Source organism: Nerophis lumbriciformis, linkage group LG29, assembly GCF_033978685.3.
Source record: "Nerophis lumbriciformis linkage group LG29, RoL_Nlum_v2.1, whole genome shotgun sequence".
Lineage (NCBI taxonomy): Eukaryota > Metazoa > Chordata > Actinopteri > Syngnathiformes > Syngnathidae > Nerophis > Nerophis lumbriciformis.
The window spans coordinates 4313433-4330647 of NC_084576.2; the positions used below are offsets into that span (position 1 = coordinate 4313433).

At 41.0% G+C, this 17215-nt stretch overlaps 1 protein-coding gene across 3 annotated transcripts in view; it reads right to left on the reverse strand.

Annotated features, from left to right (window-relative positions):
- The window catches only part of heatr5a (HEAT repeat containing 5a), a 48672-nt gene that overhangs the window by 22099 nt on the left and 9358 nt on the right, over positions 1-17215 (reverse strand). For all 3 annotated transcript variants that reach the window (XM_061925157.2, XM_061925155.2, XM_061925154.2), the window contains exons 4-17: positions 17043-17151; positions 16717-16866; positions 16289-16460; positions 16054-16217; positions 15730-15979; positions 13135-13287; positions 12810-13060; positions 12620-12731; positions 10013-10165; positions 9807-9906; positions 2394-2503; positions 393-562; positions 180-334; positions 3-108 (exon numbers count right to left, since the gene is read on the reverse strand). In XM_061925157.2, the coding sequence (XP_061781141.1) occupies positions 3-108; positions 180-334; positions 393-562; positions 2394-2503; positions 9807-9906; positions 10013-10165; positions 12620-12731; positions 12810-13060; positions 13135-13287; positions 15730-15979; positions 16054-16217; positions 16289-16460; positions 16717-16866; positions 17043-17151 (2155 nt within the window). The remainder of the gene's footprint in view (positions 1-2; positions 109-179; positions 335-392; positions 563-2393; positions 2504-9806; positions 9907-10012; positions 10166-12619; positions 12732-12809; positions 13061-13134; positions 13288-15729; positions 15980-16053; positions 16218-16288; positions 16461-16716; positions 16867-17042; positions 17152-17215) is intronic.

A 17215-nucleotide genomic window follows, 5' to 3' on the forward strand; every position in this document is an offset into this window, starting at 1 on the left:
ACCCTAAGCAAACTACAGAGGGCAGCACAGACGTGGGTCTGGACCGTCTTCTGCCTTTGGCCTTTCAGCTGCTTGAAGGTCTCCAGAAAGTGTTCCAGGATCTTGGCTCTGGAACACAAAGCCATGAAGAGATGAAGCAGCAGTTCCAGGACAAAGTCACTTGCGTCGTGGCCCCAGACCTCTGAGCGGAGATGATGTGAGGGAAGACCAGTCCAAAGAGGTGTGCAGCGGCACCGGTCAGCGCGGCGGCGGGAGGGAGCGGCGAGGGCGCTTGGTGGCCCCTCTTGCACACGGCAAAGGGGTCGTTGTCCAGCGAGCCGGCGGACACGTACACCTGCGACACGCCATCACGTCATCAAAGGCTCCACCTGAGGTCACACCTGACAAGTCACCTGCTCTTCAATGTGTGTGTGCTGGCTGTCATGGGCGGCGGGGCCCAGCAGCAGCGCGTCGTCACGGTGACAGAAGCGCAGCAGAAAGGTGGGCTCTGAGCAGGGCTGGCTAAGGTTCTCCTGGGCCAGAAGGTTCCACACCAGCTGGTTCATCAGCAAACCAAAACTCTCTGACAAACACAAACACACCTTCCTTTATTTATACACGCCTTAATTTCTTCTTGGAGTTAGGAACAATACATTTATTTTTGTCATTTATAAAGCACCTTCCTTTATTTATCCATGCATTAATTTCTTCTTGGAGTTAAAGAATACATTTATTTTTGTCATTTCAAACACACCTTCCTTTATTTTTTATGTTTACATTTTTCAATTTAAAAAAATGCAGCTTTCTTTATTTTTTTATAATTAATCAAACAGCTTTCTTTTTTTATTCATTTTTAAAAATTCATCATTCATTTATTTATTGCAAAAAAATGTAGCTTCCTTTTTCTATTTAAAAAAAAGAATCTTCTGCTATTTATTTTTTAAAGAAATAAAAAAACAGCTTCATTTATTATGTTTTATTATATTTTTATTTGTTTCGTTTTATTTTATTTTTTTAATAAAAATGTAGTTTCCCTTAGGTATTTTCAATTAAAACACAGCTTGCTTTATTTATCCATATAGTCATTTCTTCTTGGAGTTAAAGAATACATGTATTTTTGTCATTTCAAACACACCTTCCTTTATTTTTTATGTTCACATTTTTCAATAATAAAAAATGCATCTTTCTTTATTTTTTTATAATTAATCAAACAGCTTTCTTTTTTTTTTATTTTTTTTTATTTCATCATTCATTTATTTATTGGAAAAAAATACAGCTTCATTTATGTTTTATTATATATTTTTTTTGTTTGTTTAATTTTTTTCTATAAAAATGTAGTTTCCCTTATTTATTTTCAATTAAAACACCGCTTGCTTTATTTACTATATCAATGCATTCATTTCTTCTTGGACTTAAAAAATTACAGAACTTCCTTTAATTTATTTTTGGCATTTCAATGCACCATCCCTTATTTTTTATGTTTATATTTTTCATTAATAAAAAATGCAGCTTCCTTCATTACTTTTATAATTAATCAAACAGTTTCTTTAAATATGATTTTTTTTTAATTCATCATTCTTTATTTTCCTAAATTCAAAAAAAGCATCTTCTGCTATTTATTTTTTTAAGACATAAAAAAACAGCTTCATTTATTATTTTTTATTATATTGTTTACTTTTATTTTTGATAAAAATGTAGTTCACCCTTATTAATTTTCAATTAAAACGCAGTTTCCTTTAATTTTTTAAATATTTTACAATGCAGCATACTTTATTTATTTTAATAATAAAAAAGAAGCCTCAGCTTCCTTTATAAAAAAAAAAAAAGCATCCTCCTTTATTTATTTCTTATTAAAAAAACAACTTCCTTTATTTTTTGAATAAAAAAGTCACCTTTCTTTAATATTTTTGAAATAATTAGTTAATTTTTATGAAATAAAAAAGCAGCTTCCTTTATTTTATTTTAGTAATGAGAAAAATGCATCTTCCTTTATGGATCCATTAATTTTTTAACGCAGCTTAGTTTTATATTTATAAAAAAAAAAAAAAAACAGTTTCTTTTGTTCATTTATTTTTAAATAAAAAACAACGCAGCTTACTTTATTTTTTTAAAAAGCAGCTCCCTTTTTATATTTTTTTAATAAAAATGAATATCCTTTTGTCTATTTCAACATAAAAAGAACAGCCTCATTTATATATTATTTTTATATTATGAATATTATTGAGTTAGTTTTATAATTAAAAAAAACATCTTCCCTCATTTCATTGTTTTAAATAAAAACAAATTTTTTTTTTTAAATGCAGCTTCCCTTTTATTTATTTAAAAAACGAATTTTCCTTTACATAGATTGTACATAAAAAGGCAGCTCTGTCTTATACTGTATGTGGCCGTACGTGACTGATGGCGTTGTTTACCTTGGTAGGTGTGCGGCGGCAGCACAGCGAGCAGCTCGTACACTCGCAGGCGATAAGTCAGTGTCCAGACCCCAACACAAGCGCCGTAGGATCCCGTGAGAGCAGCAAGTCTGCAGACGGCGGGAAAGTCCGTGAGTGGCGAGGAAAAACATTCGGTATTGTCTTTTTGCAGACGTGCACTGGAAGCAAACAAACAGCATGGCTCCGCCCCTCTTAACGCCATCTCCAAATAGGACTCCATAAAAGTGGAATAAATGAGCAAACAGGTGAAATGGAAGGATAAAGAGTTGCAGAGCTGCCATGCAGGCTGTTTATCTCTTTAAAACTGTCAGTGCTCAAAAATAATAATGAATTAAAATCATTGTTGCTCTGAATGATTGACATATTCAAGGCCCCAATCACTTCACATCAAATAATCAATTTTTAGAAAGGATTTGTGGAAAAATTCCAGCATATTTTGTGCTTTTGACATTAAAAAAACCTGTGTTTTCTAAGGAAAATAAAGGATGTAAACCATAAAAAAAAAAGTTTTTAAATTACTTTATGGCAACGAATAGATATGAAGTTGATCTATAGATATTTAAATGTATATATATGATTTATTTTTAACACACTTTTGAATCCCGAGACCTTTGATGTGATTTTTTTAACAGTCATTGTTAAAACAATAAAAATGATTTAAAATTAATCTTGTTGTGAATTATTGATCTATTTAAGGTACTTTACATCAAAAATTACACTTACTTAGGGGAGGAAAATATTGCATATTTTGTGTTTTTGCCATAAAAAAACAAAGTTTACTTTGACAAAAATAGCATAAATAAACAATATATATATATATATTTTAATTAAACTTATAATGCACGATAGTTTTAAAGTTGATCTAGAGATTTAAGTGATGAAAAAAAAGTGTGACATTTTTTTTACCTTTTTATGTTGTTGTTTTTAAACTGTCATTGCTCAAAAAATAATACTGAATGAAAATCATTGTTGTTATGAATTATTTACATATTTAAAGCTCCAATTACCTCAAATCAAATATTACACTATTTGAAATATTTTTTGGGAAAAATATTGCACATTTTAGGTTTTGGACAAAAAAAAAACCTGGTTTTGACAAAAAGCGCATAAAACATAAAGTTAAGTGATGAATAAAAATATGTTTTTAAATTAATATATGAGACCCATCTGGATTTCCCTGACAAAACCTGAGGGGAGCACTAAAGGTTTAAAAAAAAATTATATATATATATATATATATATATATATATATATATATATATATATATATATATATATATACATATACACATACACATACAGTGTATATATATATATATATATATATATATATATATATATATATATATATATATATATATATATATATAAACATATATATATATATATATATATATACATATATAAACATACATATACATATATAAACATACATATACTTATACAAACCTATATATACATACATACATATATACATACACATATATATACATATACATACATAAATATGTATATATATACACATACAGATACATATATACATATGTATATACATATATATATATATACACATACACATTCATATATACACTTATACACACACACACACACACATTTATATATATACACACACACACACACACACACACACACACACACACACACACACACACACACACACACACACACACACACACACACACACGTACATATATACACATATAAATACATATACAGTCGTGGTCAAAAGTTTACATACACTTGTAAAGAACATAATGTTATGGCTGTCTTGAGTTTCCAACAATTTCTACAACTCTTTTTTATGGGTCTACTGAAAATGTGACCAAATCTGCTGGGTCAAAAGTATACCCAGCAGAAGTATAACCAAATATTAACCAATGTTAATATTTGGTTACAAGTCCCTTGGCAAGTTTCGCTGCAATAAGGTGCATTTGGTAGCCATCCACAAGCTTCTGGCAATCTTCTGGTTGAATTTTTGACCACTCCTCTTGACAAAATTGGTGCAGTTCAGCTAAATTTGTTGATTTTCTGACATGTACTTGTTTCTTCAGAATTGTCCACATGTTCTCAATGGGGTTTAAGTCAGGACTTTGGGAAGGCCATTCTAAAACCTTGATTCTAGCCTGATTTGGACTTGGTTTATAGTAATATTAAACAGGCGTATAAAGCTGCACCACGCCCCCACCTCGGCTCCTCAGACCATCTATCTGTGATGCTAATTCCTGCATACAAGCCCCTGCTAATCAGGAAGCAAGCTACAGTGAAGCAGGTGAGGACCTGGCCAGAGGGAGCAATGTCAGCCTTACAAGACTGCTTCGAAACCACAGACTGGGACATGTTCAAAGCAGCCGCCACCGAAAATCACCACACATGTGTGGAGGAGTATGCAGAGTCTGTGTCCGCATACATTCAGAAGTGCATGGAGGATGTCAGTGTGAGCAAGAACATCCCCACACGGGCCAACGAGAAACCCTGGATGAACAGTGAGGTACGTGCAATGCTGAAGGCTCGGAACAAGGCTTTCAAGTCTGGCGACATGGTGGCATTAAAATCAGCCAAAACTAACCTGAACCGTGCCATTAAGGTTGCAAAGCGTGCTCAAAGTCAGAAAGTGCAGGAATTCTTCGAGAACCCTACAAACACTAGGCGAATGTGGCAGGGCATACAGGTCATCACGGACTATAAAGCTGCCCCCTGTCCCTGTGACAACAGTATCAGCTTCCTAGATGACCTTAACAACTACTTTGCAAGGTTTGAGGCACTTAACACCACTCCTGCGAGAAAATCCATCCCTCGCCCTGATGAGCAGCCGCTCAACCTGGATATAACGGATGTCCGGAAAACCCTGAGGAGAGTGAACCCCCGGAAAGCGCCGGGACCTGATGACATTCCGGGCAAGGTGCTTAAGGGATGTGCAGATCAGCTGGCTGGGGTTCTCACAGACATCTTCAACATCTCGCTGACATAGGCTGTGGTACCATCATGTTTTAAGACGGCCACAATCATTTCAGTGCCAAAAAAACCCACAATCTCCTCCCTCAATGATTACCGCCCCGTTGCACTCACCCCCATCATAATGAAGTGCTTCGAGAGGCTGGTAAAGGAATATATTGTCTCCAGACTTCCACCCACATTCGATCCATACCAGTTTGCTTATCGCCCTAACCGCTCCCCAGAGGACGCCATCTCCTCTGCACTCCACCTGAGCTTAGAACATGGAAGGAAAGGACACACACGTGCGGATATTGTTCCTGGACTTCAGCTCAGCATTCAACACCATCATCCCGCAGCACTTGGTGAGCAAACTGGTCCCCCTTAGATTCAGTACCCCCCTATGCAACTGGCTGCTTGACTTCCTCACAGACAGACCTAATCTGTGAGAGTGGGCAACAACACCTCCAGTGCCATCTCCCTGAGCACCGGCTCCCCCCAAGGCTGCATCCTGAGTCCGCTGCTGTTCACGTTGATGACCCATGACTGCTGCGCCAGGTCCACTACTAACCACATTGTGAAGTATGCGGACGACACGACAGTAGTGGGCCTCATCTGTGACAACAATGACATGGACTACAGGGAGGAGGTGAAACATCTGGTTGACTGGTGCAGAACAAACAACCTGGTCCTGAATGTCAACAAGACCAATGAGATCATCGTTGACTTCAGGAAGCACCAGTCCAGCCACGCTCCACTCTACATCAACGGCACAGCGGTGGAGATAGTAAGCAGCACCAAGTTCCTGGGGGTGCAGATAACTGACAATATAACCTGGTCCCTACACACCGGAGCTCTTGTAAAAAGAGATCAGCAGCGCATGCACTTTTTGCGTCGGATGAAAAAAGCACAGCTCCCTCCCCCCATTCTCACCACATTCTACAGAGGCACTATAGAGAGCCTGCTGACCAACAGCATCTCTGTCTGGACTGGAGCCTGCAATGCCTCAGACTGGAAGTCTCTCCAGAGAGTGGTGAAGACGGCGGAAAAGATAATCAGGACTCTTCTTCCTCCTATCCAGGAGATCGCAAAAAGCCGCTGCCTGACCAGGGCTCAGAAAATCTGCAAAAACTCCTCCCACCCCCACCAAGGACTGTTTTCACTGCTGGACTCTAGAAAGAGGTTCCGCAGCCTCCGAAGCAGAACCTCCAGGTTCTGTAACAGCTTCTTCCCTCAAGCCGTAAGACTCTTGAACGCATCATAATTAAATTATCCCCTCAACTCCCGCCAAAATGGATTAACTCACTGGAATAAAAAAGACAATATAACATACATCCATAAACGTGGACGCATGTGAAAAAGTGCAATATATTTATCTGTAAAGTAATCTATTTATTTATTTATATATATTTATTTTATATATATATTTATACATATTTATTTATTTTTATATGCACCTTATTGCTTTTTTATCCTGCACTACCATGAGCTTATGTAATGAAATTTCGTTCTTATCTGTGCTGTAAAGTTCAAATTTGAATGACAATAAAAAGGAAGTCTAAGTCTAAGTCATTTAGCCATTCCTTTATCACTTTGGACGTGTGTCTGGGGTCATTGTCCTGTTGGAACACCCAACTGCGCCCAAGACCCAACCTCCGGGCTGATGATTTTAGGTTGTCCTGAAGAATTTGGAGGTAATCCTCCTTTTTCATTGTACCATTTATTCTCTGTAAAGCACCAGTTCTATTGGCAGAAAAACAGGCCCAGAGCATAATACTACCACCACCATGCTTCTCAGTGGCCTAGTGGTTAGTGTCCGGCCTGAGATCGGTAGGTTGTGAGTTCAAACCCCGGTCGAGTCATACCAAAGACTATAAAAAATGGGACCCATTACCTCCCTGCTTGGCACTCAGCATCAAGGGTTGGAATTGGGGGTTAAATCACCAAAAAATGATTCCTGTATGCGGCACCGCTGCTGCCCACTGCTCCCCTCACCCCCCAGGGGGTGAACAAGGGGATGGGTCAAATGCAGAGGACAAATTTCACCACACCTAGTGTGTGTGTGACAATCATTGGTACTTTAACTTTTAACTTGACGGTAAGCGGATGCAAAACATGCTAGACTGTGGACACTGACACCTGTGTTCCAGCAGCTTCCAATTCATTGCAGACCTGCTTTTTGGTGGTTCTCGGTTGACTCTTGATCATCCTTACCAATTTTCTTTCAGCAGCAAGTGATAGCTTGCGTTTTCTTCCCGATCGGGGCAGTGACAAAACTGTGCCATGCACTTTATACTTACGAACAATTGTCTGCACAGTTGCTCTTGGGACCTTAAGCTGCTTTGAAATGGCTCCAAGTGACTTTCCTGACTTGTTCAAGACAATGATTCGTTTTTCCAGATCTGTGCTGAGTTTCTTTGACTTTCCCATTGTCGCGTTTGTAACCGAGTCTAATGACTGCATCACATGAGCCCTATTTAAATGGGCTCAGAGAAGTCAACAGGTGTCGTCAATCATAATCACTCACATGAAGTTAAGAGGCCATGCCATGAAGCTAATTTGATTTGATTGTAACTTTTCTACATCACCAAAATTGATAATGTACGTTGCTGTATGTATACTTTTGACCCAGCAGATTTGGTCACATTTTCAGTCGACCCATAGTAAAAAAAATAAAAGAACCAAACTTCATGAATGTTTTCTGTGACAAACAAGTATGTACTCCAATCACTCTATCACAAAAAAATAAGAGTTGTAGAAATGATTGGAAACTCAAGACAGCCATGACATGTCCTTCAGAAATGTATGTAAACTTTTGACCACGACGGTATATATATATAGTGTTGGTTTTGAAAATGTTAAATATCAAAATGGCCACCACATGCTTTGACTTTTTAGTGCGTGGTCCTCAGTGGAAAAAGTTTGGACCCCCTGCCTTATATGGAGTGGAGAGGGCGTGACCAGAGGTGTGGTTAGGCACGCATGCACACACCCACTCCAATGTGGGAGTACCGTATTTTCCGCACCATTAGCCGCACCTAAAAACCACAAATTTACTCAAAAGCTGACAGTGCGGCTTTTAACCCGGTGCGCTTTAGATATGGATAAATATTCAGATTAATTTTCATAAAGTTTCGGTCTCGCAACTTCGGTAAACAGCCGCCATCTTTTTTCCCGGTAGAACAGGAAGCGCTTCTTCTTCTACGCAAGCAACCGCCAAGGTAAGCACCCGCCCCCATAGAACAGGAAGCGCTTCTTCTTCTACTGTAAGCAACCATCTTCTACTGTAAGCAACCACCCGCCCCCGGAAGAAGAAGAAGCGCGCGGTGCATGCTGGGATATGTGACGTTTCATTTCCATTTGTGTGTTTATGTAAAGACCCCAAAATGGCTCCTATTAAGTGTGTTGTCTGTCTAATTATAAATAATGCAGACGAGGCGTGTTAACTGAGTTCTCAACGTTTACTCACAGCGTGCTCATAACCACATTCTAACTGCCAGCATACAACGCTTCTCAGGGCTACCGCGCATGCTCGTCACTATCGTTGCATGCTGGGTAGTGTAGTTGTTATATTTGCTAGCTCATAACATCACATTAAGAGACACGCTTACGCGCTTAATTCAATACTCGCCGTCATTCCGGGTCGATTGACAAAAGACCTCCAGCCGCTACATATTGGTGTCAACAGGGCATTCGAAGCTAGACTGCTAACTGCGTGGGAACAGTGGATGACAGAAGGCGAACACACCTTCACTAAGACAGGGAGACAGCGCCAGACGACGCCAACATCACCTTCACTAAGACAGGGAGACAGCGCCAGACGACGCCAACATCTGCCAGTGGATCGTAAATGCCTGGGCAGATTTTTCGGTCACAACTGTGGTCCGAGCTTTCCGGAAGGCAGGATTCACAGAACTGCTGGACAACAGTGACACTGACTCCGATGACTTCGACGAGACGGAACCGGCCATTTTGGATCCCACATTTGCCCAACTTTTCAATTCGGACACCGAAGACGAAGGATTTACGAATGAAGAATAACTTCAGAAAGTGAGCGTTATGTTTATTTTGTGTGTTGTGACATTAACGTTCGAGCAACATTATGTTGCTATTGCTCTGCACTATTTTGAATTTTACTATGTTTGTGATTGCACATTTGCGTACATTTTGGGAGTGAACAGAGTTGTTAGAACGCTGGTTTTTAATATATTATTAAAGTTTGACTGACCTATCTGACTGTTTTTTTGACATTCCCTTTAGCGCAGCGTAGGCGCGGCTTATAGTCCGGGGCGGCTTATAGGTGGACAAAGTTTTGAAATATGCCATTCATTGAAGGTGCGGCTAATAACCCGGGGCGGCTTATAGTGCGGAAAATACGGTACTTTCTACAAATGTTGGGCTTTGAGACTTTTCTGAGAATGTTTGCAATGAGAAACTGACTTGGGGAGGAGGCCCACGGCACACAAGACGGGCGTGTGGAGACGCTTGATGACATCATCGCTGGCCAGATCCTTGCAGTGCAGCAGCAGCATCCTCATTGCTGCTTGGACACACACACACACTCAGCAGAGACAATATGTGTGTGTGTGTGTGTGTGTGTGTGTGTGTGTGTGTGTGTGTGTGTGTGTGTGTGTGTGGCCACTGACAATAGAGCGCCCCGGCGCGGCCCTCCAGGGTAACCTTCCACGTGAAGTAGTCCCCTCGCCTCAGCTCCATCTCCTGCTCTCTGAGGGAGGCGGGAAATACACAGCGCCAGAGGAGGAGGAGGCGTGGCAGATGCTGCTCCACAACAGTCGCACCTGGATACACACACACACACAATCATCAGAACAAAAATGCCACAGTTGACAAATCAACAGTAGAGTATCCCAACTTTCTCCACTGAAAAATGGTGAACATTAAAGGTCCCCAGGGACCCAAAGGGGTCTACATGATAATAGTGTTCAAAATAAGTTGTTGTTTTTTTTACCAACCATTAACATAAAATGTACCATTTTTACATTGGAATATTTGCAGTGAAGTAGTCAAAGCCTTATATAGGTACATATTTCATAACGTTTCTTTTGAGTCATTATTATATTTACACCAATGACAGGAAAAAATACACTAAATGTCTAGGGCAGGGGTGTCAAACTCATTTTAGCTCCGGGGCCGCATGGAGGAAAATCGGTGCACACGCGGGCCAGACTATTAAAATCATGGCATTAAAACTAAAAAATAAAGACAACTTCAGATTGTTTTCTTTGTCTTACTTTGGTCAAAAATAAAACAAACACATTCTGAAAATATTACAATAACAATATGGAAAAAAATACCGGCAGCGGTGAAATGTAGATCCATGAAGGAAAGAAGAAAGTGAATGAATGTTTATAACTGAATAAATGTACATATGCATAAAAATGTGTATTCTTTTGTATTATTATTTTTAATGAATTAAAAAATGTTTGACAACCTTTTTCCAAAACACAATATAGAATGTGAGATATAACTGGATAATGCATACATTTATCATTTGTTTTCAGAACGGTTACAAAAAAGTGGGACCCCATTTTTATGACTTGATGGGGTCCCTGGGAAATTGAAAATTCCTAGCGCCAACACTGATGGAGTATTGGTGCGTGCAAAACAGCAGCAGGCGGCTGTGGCCTGTGGGCCGATTCTAATACTAATCAAATATCATCCCGGGGGCCATAGATAATTCACTCGCGGGCGGGATCTGGCCCACGGGCCTCGACTTTGACACCACCTGGTCTAGGGGATCCAATAGGGTCCCACTCATAAAAGTGTTCAAAATAAGTCATAAATTAATACTTTTTTAACTTTCAACAAATAAATATTTATAGATCAACTTCAGATCTAGCCGTTGCCATCAAGTTTTTTAAATTTATTTTATGTTTCATGCCCTTTACAAAGTAAACCTATGTTTTATTGGCAAAAACACAAAATATGCAATATTTTCCCAAATATATTTTTCAAAATGGAGTGTTTGAATTTAAGTAATTGAAGCCTTACATAGGTCAGTACAATATAGCAACATTGGTTTTGAGTCATTATTTTTGAACTATGACAGTTAAAAAAATACACTAAAGGTCTTGGGGATCCAATAGGGTCCCACTCATACAAGTGTTAAAAAATAGTCATAAATTATACATTTTTTTTACTTTCAACACCTAAATATTTTTAGATCAACTTCTGATCTAGCTGTTGCCATAATTTTTTTTTTTTGATTTAATGTTTCATACCCTTTTTTACCCCAGAGAAAACCCAGATTTTTTTCGTATGGCAAAAACACAAAATATGCAATATTTTCCCCAAATATATTTCAGAATGGAATATTTGATGTGAAGTAATTGGACCCTTAAATAGGTCAATAATTCATAACATTGAGTTTGATTCATTCTTATTTTTTGAACAATGACAGTTAAAAAAAAAACATACACTTAAGGTCTTGGGCATCCAAAAATGTCCCACTCATAAAAGTGTTAAAAATAAGTAAATAAGTACATTTATTTTTAACAGTTATCTATAGGTCAACTTCAGATCTCTTTTTTCAAAAAAAAAACAACTGTTTTTTAATGGAGAAAACACAAACTCTGCAATATTTTTCCCCAAAACATTTTTCAAAGTGTAATATTTGATGTGAGGCATTCAATAAATCATAACATTGATTTTGATTCATTCTTATTTTTGAACAATGACAGTTAAAAAAACATACACTTAAGGTCTTGGGGATCCAAAAGGGTCCCACTCATTAAAGTGTTAAAAATAAGTCATACATTAACATTTTCTTTACTTTCAAGATTTAAATATCTGTAAGTCAACTTCAGATAAGTTTTCTGTCCCTTTTTGCCCAAAGAAAACCCTGTTTTTTAATGCAGAAAACACCAAAGCTGCAATATGTTTATCCCAAAACATTTTACAAAGTAGAATATTTGATGTGAAGTAATTGGAGCCTTAAATAAGTCAATAATCATTTTTAACAACATTGATCAATGAGTTTAAAAACAAAAAATTAAATCATACTAAATCACATTAAAGGGTCCCACTCATAAAAGTGTTGAAATAAGTCTCTAACCAACAATTATGAGTCTTTATGACTATTTGAGCAACTTTAAAGTACAACTCTTTGTGTTATTAGGGCCAATATTGAACCATTTTCCGGTTACATCACAGCTCATGGTTTTTTGGTAATAGTGTTTTCAAAATGGCCTCCGGGCCGCACTTTGGACACACCCAGAGTCGAGTGCTGGTACCTAGAGTGAAGAGAGAGGAGATGAGCAGCCAGCCAGCCTGCGTCCTCTGCAGAGAGATGCGACTGTTCTGAGAGGCCGAGCGCAGCAAGTCCTCAGCGAGATCCAAAACCATCTACACACACACACACACAAACACACAACATAGTGTTACAGCATGTGTGTGTGTGTGCATGTGTGTGTGTGAGCACACCTTGCCCTTGGCGTGTGGTATTCCCAAGGGGCAGTGCTGCACGGCAGCCACCAGGGCGGCGACGGCAGCTCCGTAGCCGGCCACGGCCTCGGGGGAAGACTTCAGCGCCGCCAGCCGCTCTGCGCAGCGATCCAGCAGCGGGGCGCACAGGGACGGCATCGCCATGGCAACACAGCGCAGGCACCAGGCGGCGGCCAGACGAGCTGAGGAAACGGGGTGAAGGAGGACGGGGACCACCGAGTCTAGGACGCCTGCACACACACACACACACACGTTACTGATGTGTGTGTGTGTGTGTGTGTGTGTGCGTGTGTGCGAGTCAGACCTGTGCTGCTGTCACTCAACAGGGGGGCGACGGTGGAGCCCAGTCCTTGGATCAGAGCTCCCAATTCCAGAAGGCAGCAGACCAAAACGTGTTGACAGGAAGTGATGTCAGAAGCAACTTTGCCCTCCATCTTTCCATCGGTCCACACGGCGTCTTCTCACACACACACACACACACACACACACACACACACACACACACACACACACACACACACACACAATTTTATCATTTGGCCAAACATGCTGGCCAGACAGCGGCAAGTCACAAAAAATGTCACTCATTAGTAAAATGAGCTAAAAAGGTTAGCATGCTAACAGTTAACATTAGCAAAATACTAAAACATATGTATACCGTCTAAATTGGCAAAAAAAGCTAGCTAAAATGCTAACTGTAACATGCATCAAGTACCAAAATATATTGCTCTGAAGTGCAACTCTGACAAATGTGTTTAAAATGTTAGCCTGCTAACATTAGCATGCAAGTACCAAAACAAAGTTAGCTAAACTAAGCCACCATACCAACGTTGACATGCTAAGTTGTCGTATTCATCAAGCAACAAAATATTTGACGCTAAGGTGTTTACCTGTAAAATTAGCAAAAAAGCTAGTATGCTAATGGTAGAATTCTAAATCGTAGCATTCGCCAAGTCGCAAAATATATGATACTGAGGTGTTTACCTGTATAATTAGCACAAAGCTAGCATGCTAATAGTAGAATGCTAAATGGTAGCATTCGCCAAGTAGCAAAATAAAAAACCCAAAGCCAATGAAGTTTGCACGTTGTGTAAATAGTAAATAAAAACAGAATACAATGTCTTGCAAATCCTTTTCAACTTATATTAAATTGAATAGACTGCAAAGACAAGATATTTAATGTTCGAACTGAGAAACTTTTTTTTTTTTGCAAATCATTAACTTAGAATTTAATGGCAGCAACACATTGCAAACAAGTTGGCACAGGGGAATTTTTACCACTGTGTTACATGGCCTTTCCTTTTAACATTTGGGAACTGAGGAGACCAATTTTTTAAGCTTTTCAGGTGGAATTTTTTCCCATTCTTGCTTGATGTACACCTTAGTTGTTCAACAGCCCGGGTCAGATTCTCTGTTGTGGAATTTTAGGCTTCATATTGCGCCACACATTTTCAATGGGAGACAGGTCTGGACTACAGGCAGGCCAGTCTAGTCTCCGCACTCTTTTACTAAGAAGCCACGCTGTTTTAACACGTGCAAAATGTGGCTTGGCATTGTCTTGCTGAAATAAGCAGGGATGGCAACATATGTTGCTCCAGAACCTGTATGTACATCTCAGCATTAATGGTGCCTTCACAGATGTGTAAGTTACCCATGTCTTGGGCACTAATACACCCCCATACCATCACAGATGCTGGCCTGTGAACTTTGCGCCTACAACAGTCCGGATGGTTCTTTTCCTCTTTAGTCCGGAGGACACGACGTCCACAGTTTCCAAAACTAAGTGGCCTCAGAACACTTTTCCACTTTGCATCAGTCCATCTTTGATGAGCTCAGGCCCAGTGAAGCGTTTCTGGGTGTTTTTGATAAATGGCTTTGGCTTTGCATAATAGAAATTTGACTTGCACTTACAGAGGTAGCGACCAACTGTTGTTACTGACAGTGGTTTTCTGAAGTGTTCCTGAGCCCATGTGGTGATATCCTTTATACACTGATGTCGCTTTTTGATGCAGTATCACCTGAGTGATCCATGGTCGCGGGCATTCAATGTTGGTTTTCGGCCTTGCCGCTTACGTGCAATGATTTCTCCAGATTCTCTGAACTTTTTGATGATATTACGGACTGTAGATGGTGAAATCCTAAACTCCTTGCAATAGCTGGTTGAGAAATGTTGTTCTTAAACAATTTGCTCACGCATTTGTTCACAAAGTGGTGACCCTCGCCCCATCCTTGTTTGTGAATGACTGAGCATTTCATGGAAGCTGCTTTTATACGCAATCATGGCACCCACCTGTTCCCAATTTGCCTGTTCACCTGTGGGATGTTCCAAATAAGTGTTTGATGAGCATTCCTCAACTTTATCAGTCTTTTTGGCCACTTGTACCAGCAGTTTTTAAACATGTTGCAGGCATCAAATTCCAAATGAGCTAATATTTGCAAAAAGAAAGTTCAAACTGGTAAACTTGTTAAGTATCTTGTCTTTGCAGTCTATTCAATTGATAAGTTGAAAAGGATTTGCAAATCATCGTATTCTGTTTTTATTGATCATTTACACAACGTGCCAACTTCACTGCTTTTGGGTTTTGTAGTTGACGCTGAGGTGTTTACCTATAAAATTAGTCAAAAAGCTAGCCTGCTAACCTGAGCATGCTAAATGGTAGCATTCGCCAAGTAGCAAAATGGCTGACGCTGAGGTGTATACCTGCAAAATTAGCAAAAAACCTAGCATGCTAATAGTAGAATGCTTAATGGTAGCATTCGCCAAGTAACAAAATACAGTATATGATACTGAGGTGTATACCTGTAAAATTAGCCAAAAAGCTAGCCTGCTAACGTGAGCACTCTAACTGGTAGCATAATGACGAGGGCACCGATACGGCGTGTTGATAGCGGAGTTTACCAAAAGCCGGTTTCTGCGCCGCCACAATGGAGCATAGGTGAGCGGCGACGTTGCTCTGAGCCTTCTCGCCCAGCAGGGAGCCCACTGTGCTCCTCAGGATGAAGGAGACGCAGCGGCGCAGCGCGGCGGCGTCGCTGGCCGTGGGCGTGGCCTTGACATTGAACAGCAGCCCCAGGAGCAGGGACAGGAAGTGGGAGAGGTTGGCCTCCAGCCAGGCCCCGCCTAGCGTGGACACCAACACCACACATGCCTGAGGAGGAGGAAGAGGAGGAAGAGGAGCAGGGAGGAGGGCAGGCTGTATGGCGTTGGCACGGCGACGCGTACCTGGGTGACGCCCACGCGCACCTCCTTGCTGACGGAGCTGGTTCCCTTCAACATGTCCCCGCTGACCCGCAGGAAGCCGGCCCCGCCCCTCACAAAGCCCCCCGACAACAGGTCCATCACCTCCTCCAGGGTACTGTGGCCCCGCCCACCCTGCCTGGGGGCAGCTGGGAAAAGAAGGAGGAGCTAAATGCAAGCTGTCCGCCACGTGGAAACTTTGCTGACCGGAGGTCTGTACCGCTGTCGGCTCTGGGCTCCAACGGCGCCGCCAGTAGGGTTCCCAGCAGTTTAGCGACGGCCACGCGCACGTCCTGGTCGGACCCCTCCAGGGCCCTGAAGCACAGCGTGGTCACGTTGTCTAGATCGCTGGTCCACATCCACACCGCCTCCCGCTGCAGCTCCAGCAAACACTGCAGGACACACACCGTCTTACACCCACACTTGGAAAATATCAACAATGACCATAAATGGCTAAGTGTCACCAATATTGTGTTACAATGACCATATATGGCTAACTGTCACCAATAGTGCGTTACAATGACCATATAAGGCTAACCGTCACCAATAGTGCGTTACAAAGACCATATATGGCTAAGTGTCACCAATAGTGCATTACAATGACCATTTATGGCGCAAACGTTGAGGTAAAATGACTGAAGGAATCACCTTGGCGGCGGCACAGCGTACCGCCATGGAGCGGTCCGTCAGACAGGTCCTGGCCGCCTTGTAGACATCCCGATGACCTGGCGCAGCAGCGACCCCCAAACCTCGAAGCATCCTCTCCAGGCTCGCCATGATCTCATAACGGCCCTGAGACTGACAGAAGCAGAAGAAGAACATAATTTTCTCTTCAAAGTCAAGCGGTAACGGAGAGGTGACCATCAGCTGCAGAGACCCGGGCCTCCAACCCACGTCCGCCGGATGACCAGAGTGCAAACCTTTGAGGTTTACCAAGGTCCGGTCACAGATGCATTGGGGGAGCGCCAACCCACCTCAGCATTCTTCATGGCTTTCAGCAGGTGAGCCACTGTCTCCTTGAAGAGGCCAGCCAGCATCCGCCCCAGCTGCTCGAACATGGCGCCAAGACACGCCACCGCCGCCCTGGGCACACGTGACCGCGTTAGGCCTCAGTTTGTTGGCGACATTTCACGGCGCCGTCACTCAC